The sequence below is a fragment of the Hipposideros armiger genome, unplaced genomic scaffold, assembly GCF_001890085.2.
Source record: "Hipposideros armiger isolate ML-2016 unplaced genomic scaffold, ASM189008v1 scaffold_8, whole genome shotgun sequence".
Taxonomy (NCBI): domain Eukaryota; kingdom Metazoa; phylum Chordata; class Mammalia; order Chiroptera; family Hipposideridae; genus Hipposideros; species Hipposideros armiger.
Genome location: NW_017731358.1, coordinates 8,163,153 through 8,168,697, shown reverse-complemented (window position 1 = coordinate 8,168,697; position 5,545 = coordinate 8,163,153). Strand labels below are relative to the sequence as shown.

General features: G+C 38.9%; 1 protein-coding gene across 5 annotated transcripts in view; it reads left to right on the top strand.

Moving 5' to 3' along the window:
• GTF2E1 (general transcription factor IIE subunit 1) overlaps positions 1 to 5,545 on the top strand; it is a 55,687-nt gene that overhangs the window by 29,599 nt on the left and 20,543 nt on the right. For all 5 annotated transcript variants that reach the window (XM_019652977.1, XM_019652987.1, XM_019652960.1 and 2 more), the window contains one exon: positions 656 to 857. In XM_019652977.1, coding sequence (XP_019508522.1) covers positions 656 to 857 — 202 coding nt within the window. The remainder of the gene's footprint in view (positions 1 to 655; positions 858 to 5,545) is intronic.

Sequence of the window (5,545 nt, the reverse complement as noted above, 5' to 3'; positions counted from 1 at the left end):
TAAATAATGGTGACCTGGATTAGGGAAATGACAGTAGAAGTGGGAAATCTTAGATGTTTCTAAGGAATTACTACAATTTAGTTATAAGTCCAATGTGAGGGATATAGAAATAAGAACCGTAAAGACTTCTTTTGGAAATGATTGGTTAAATTTGTTTACATATAAATGGTTAATAAGTTTGAAGAAATACCCTTGTGACAATGTACAGGATAACTGGAAACTTGGTTTCGGATATTTATTTGGCTTTCCCAATAATGCAGACTCAAATGTATAATGTGCAAAGATGTATAATGTGCTTTTGGGAAAGGGTACATACAGGTTTCACTAGTAAGATGTAAAAAATTTGGTTTTTAAGTTAAGTATAAATTTGTTAGAAATATGATTACAAACTGTTTGCTATTCTGCAGTCAGGTGAAATTACTTTGAAATGCATAAAGAAATGATGGATAGATATGTGATAAATCAAAATAGCAAAATGTTGATTGTAGACTTTTGATGTTGGGCACATGGATGTTCACTTTAAAACTCTTAACTTTTCTGTATATTTGAAAGTTTTAATAGTAACACATTAGAAAAGTGGAGATATAAACAGTTTGTTAAAGGCTAGTCTTGAGAATTTCTCTTCCCTGACCTGAGACTTTTGTTTTCTCTGTAGGAACTTTCCGCTGTACTTTTTGCAGTACAGAGGTAGAAGAAGATGAATCAGCAATGCCCAAAAAAGATGCACGCACACTTTTGGCAAGGTTTAATGAACAAATTGAGCCCATTTATGCTTTGCTTCGGGAGACGGAGGATGTGAACTTGGCCTATGAAATACTTGAGCCAGAACCCACAGAAATACCAGCCCTGAAACAGAGGTGAATTTAGGCCCTGTGCTCTTCACGAAGAGCACTTTTAACCTTGCCCTTGTGTTAACTGTCTGTGCTTTGGAGAGCATGGGTAGGTAATCAATTTACCAAGAGACTAAAGACTAACAGTTACATAGATTCCAGCTCTGCCACACTTGTCTTATTAACTCGTGCCTGTGATGAAGTTTGTTTGTACTGAATGCAGAACAGTGTGGGCCTTAGGCAAAAATCTTTAAATAGTCATGTTTGACTTCAAGTACTCACTCTGCTTAGGCCTGCTGCAACTCAGCCAATTGTTAGCTAATCCTAAATTGGTTGTGCCTCTTGGGGATATTTGAATTTTCCTAGCCAAGTTCTGAAGGCTGAAGTTCTTTAAGGAATACAGCTTTCACATTTTTGTGTTTGAAGCATTTTAACTACACATTTCTTGCCTGCCTTAATTTTCAGTGCAACTTTCTTTAAAGTGAAGTAAAGTAGGCGTTACCTATGGTTTAATACTTCTAAACTATGGCTCTCTATTTTTATGTTGTACCCTAATATTTGAATTGCAGAGGCAGCCTTAGTTTTGCCATTCCATGAAAAGTTGGTTATATTCTTGTTTTGAAAAGCATACATGACAAGTGTTCTCCTACCGTACCTCTTTTCTTTTTTCTCCTCGTGTCGAGCTAAGAGCTTATAGTTTATACCCTTCCATAGAACCCTGTAGTTCAAGTTGTAACTGTCAAGTTGTAACAGTAGTTTTGAGGAGCTCTCTTAGTATTTTATACCCTCTGGTATTGACACTACAGAAAAGCCAATTCTGGGCAGTCCTGAATAAATTGAGTTTCTTTTTGGTGCTTAAAAACAATCCAATTGTACAGAAAGTTTTGTATCTGTACAAGGTATTATGAATTTTCTAGTCTAGCACTGTGGATCTGTTAGGATGCCTTTACCTGTGACAACTGAAAACCGAACCAGAAATAGCTTGAGCGTAAGAGAAACCTCTCTAGCATGACCAGAAGTCCCGAGGAGTACAGTTCAGGATTAATTTCACAGCTCAGTTACATCCTCAAGAATCTAGATTTGTTCCATGTTTATAACTCTGCTGAACTCAGCCTGTTGGTTGTCCTCTTGGGACCATGAGAGGAGCTAGCCTAAGATGGCCAAGTCTTGCTAGGTATCACAAATAGATGAAAATGTCCAAATGCAGAAAAAAGGGACTGCCCCTTCTTTGTGTCCTATTTTAAGATTGAAGAAGTCTTCCCCAGAGGGACCATCATCCTACTGTGTCCCCCAGTGCCTCACTGGGCGGCATTGCTTTATATGCTTATTTCTTAACTAGCCTCTAGCAAAGGATATGAGATCACAAGACTGGCACTTAGACTAGTTAAAGTTTACCTCCTAGGGCTGGGGAAGGTCCCAGAGTTCTTTGGAGCAAATAGCTATCAGTATTTGAATAAAACCAATAAGCAAAGGAGCCACAGTTGGTAGGCAACCAGTATCATCCTTATCACTGATAGCCTTAAGTTTTTGTTACTGGTTATTTGGTCTCCTATCAAGAATTAATTTTTTTATATCTTTTTCTGACCACTTATGTAATACTGTAACTTTTAACATAGAAGCCTATGAGGGAAATTGATTTTACAAATACATAATTTTCTAAGTCTGTGGGCTATTTCAAGTTGAAGTATACGTTAACATTCTCTCTGATTGCTTTCTACACAATATAATACTATCTGAGACTTGTTCTTCTGTTTCCTCTTCTAACTATAGTTATTTTCCTGTTTACCAAGGTACTTCCCCACTACAATAGCATTCGTTTGCCACCACTGGCATCCTGTCTCTAATGTTCCCCACCTACCACAGTCCACCTCCCCGTTCCAGATCTTTATTTAGCTATCCCTCACTCCATGCCAGAGATAAGTCTGAGCGGTAAGCAACACCAGAGGCCCAGTAACAACTCACTGTATCAAGTTGCTTGGCTTCCTGTTAGGAATGATGTTAACTCCAGGGATGAAGAAGAACCAGGAAACAGGAAATAAACTGATCAGGAAAGAGGCTTTCCAAACAACCTGGTTACTAGGAAAGAAAGGGGGAAGTGGAGGCAACAAAAATGGGGTACCTGGAGCTGCCAGCCAGAACAAAGTACAATTGTTTCCATGTGGTTAGGAGAAAGACCATTGGGGCTAGGTTATAAGGTGTTACCCTGGCTGAGATGGCTTTACTAAGCATNGTCCTCCACAACTAGACTGAAGAACAAAAGGACAGCAACTTGTCTGTTCCCCTTCCCCTGATTCCCCAGCACTGTTCCCCTCCCCCAATTCCCCAATAAAATCTTTAAAAAAAAAATTGAGGAATTGGGGGAGGGGAACAGTTTTAGGTAATCAGCCAAGTTGTTGTTCTTCAACCTTAGTTGTGTAGGGCGCCAGTTGTCATCTAACTGCATGTCAGCAGCTTGTGGTCTCTAAGCTCAAGGTGCTGTGTTACAATCTTAGTTGCAGGTGGGCGGGAGTTGAACCAGCTGCCTTGTTGTTAAGAGCGCACACTCTATCCACTGAGCTATCCGGGCGGCAGCTCAGCTCAAGGTGCCGAGTTCAGTTTTAGTTGTAGGTGGGTAGTCTTAGTTGTGGGCAGGCGTAGCCTACCATGAAAAAGATGGTCTTGTTTTTAATATAACGTGTGCTCTCACCAGCTGAGCCATCCTGCCACCTGTTGGCAGCTCAGTGGCAGCTCAGCTCAGGTGCTGCATCACTGGCCCATGTGGGAATTGAACCAGTGGCCCTGTTGCTCAGAGCTCGGGCTCTTAAGCCAACTCTTAACCAACTGAGCCACTCGGCCGGCCCCTGAAATTCCTTTTTGTTATAGGTAGAATAATTATAGGAAATACATAATTATGTTCTTGTCATGTCTGTTACTATTTTATGATAGCAATTCTTTTTTTTCCCCATACATTTTCTTTGCCCAATTAAAGTGAAACAATTTGCTTTATGAAATAAAGTTTGGAAATTAGAATAAAGGTGAAGGTGACAGTTTGAGACTAGCATTTTAATATGTATGTCCCTGAACATTGAGTTATAGAAGTTATAACTTGAGAATGCTTTCAAAGAATAGCCGAAAAATGACTATAACTTCTGCATATTAGTGAAGAGGGAGTTGAGTGCTTTTGGAGGATTCAAAATAACATTTGTTTTATTCTAAAAATACATAAGTAATATATCAATGTAAATTTAAGGACTCAAATAGTACAGTCTATTTAGAGACTATTTCTACCAATCTCCCCCATGGTCACCCCATAACAGACACACTGGTCATCTTATCTGTGTCCCGCTTGCAGCAGGTGTGCCTTCACTTTACTTGCCTTTTCACATGCTGTTTCCTCTCGACCAAATATCTGTATGCCTGGTCTTTTAAGTCTTTGCTCACTCATTGCTATAGCAGAGAGGCCCTCCCGGAGTTTCCTGTATATAATAGGGCAATACTCCTTTCTATTGTCTTCCTTTTTTTATCCTCTTACCCTGCTTTGTTTTTCTTCATTATACTTATCAACATCCGATGTTATGTTTTGTCTTGACTGCTCTCCCCTAGAGTGTGATCTCCACAAAAGCAACTCCGAGGATGATGGGCTCGACTTAGGAAGGCAGGATGGTGGGAAGTCCTTGGGACATCAGTCCAGCTATGCTGGAGGAGCGCTCGCAGCAGTGAACATTTGATCCCCCCTGTTTCCTGGGCCTGCTTTGCGGACTTGCCTGCAATGTGACTCCTACTTGGGCACTGCAGCACCTGTGCCTTACTTAGCAAAGGAATTCAGCTTATTTATTAATTTATTTTTTTATGATATGAAAATTGCTGAATAATATTCCAGTTGCAACTAATACCTCTGACAAACCTTTGACAGTGAATTCTGGACATTAGCTGATGACCTATTCATTGTACATACCAGAATGAAGAAGGAAAATACAATCCTAAATTTGACTCATATTTTCTGCCCTTTTCCTCAATTATATAAATTCCCAAAGCATTTTCCTCTTTTCAAACTAAGGAGGGTTTCATTTATTTTCTCATTTTGGAGCGATACTTATCTTCGATTGAAGAATCCTGAGTCATAGAATGGGACATTCATATGCTACTGAATTGACAGCCCTAAAATATAATTTTGAAATATCTATTTGTAAAATATATTTTTTTTCCTTCTTTTAACACCTGTTATCTACAACTGGATATATTTTGATCCTCTGGCAAACTTAGGACTCAGCTGAGTAAATGCCAGGTATGTGATAGGCACTTAATGTTTGTTAAATAAACATTACAAATCCTCTCTCCTTCTGGTCCATATTTTAAGAAATTAGAGCCTATGTATATACATGAGGAAAGTTTGCTAAATTGTATCTGACAGGGATGATAGGAGGTTGGGAAAGTGATGTGTAATTCAGGATGGTACTGTGCATTTAGTCTTGAGTTAGAAAGATTTGTATTTCAATCCAGGTTTAGTGATTTTTGATTTTAAGTTATGATCCAGTAAACTTAACCTCTCTGAGTCTTTTTATTTTTATTTTTATTATTATTAGTTTCAGGTGTACAAAACAAAGTAATGGTTAGACATTTCACCCCTCACAAAGTGATAACCCCCTTCCCCAATCTATTGCCCCTCTGACATCGTATATATCTAGTTCAATTCCATTGACTCTATTCCCTATACATACTCCACATCCTGTGACTAT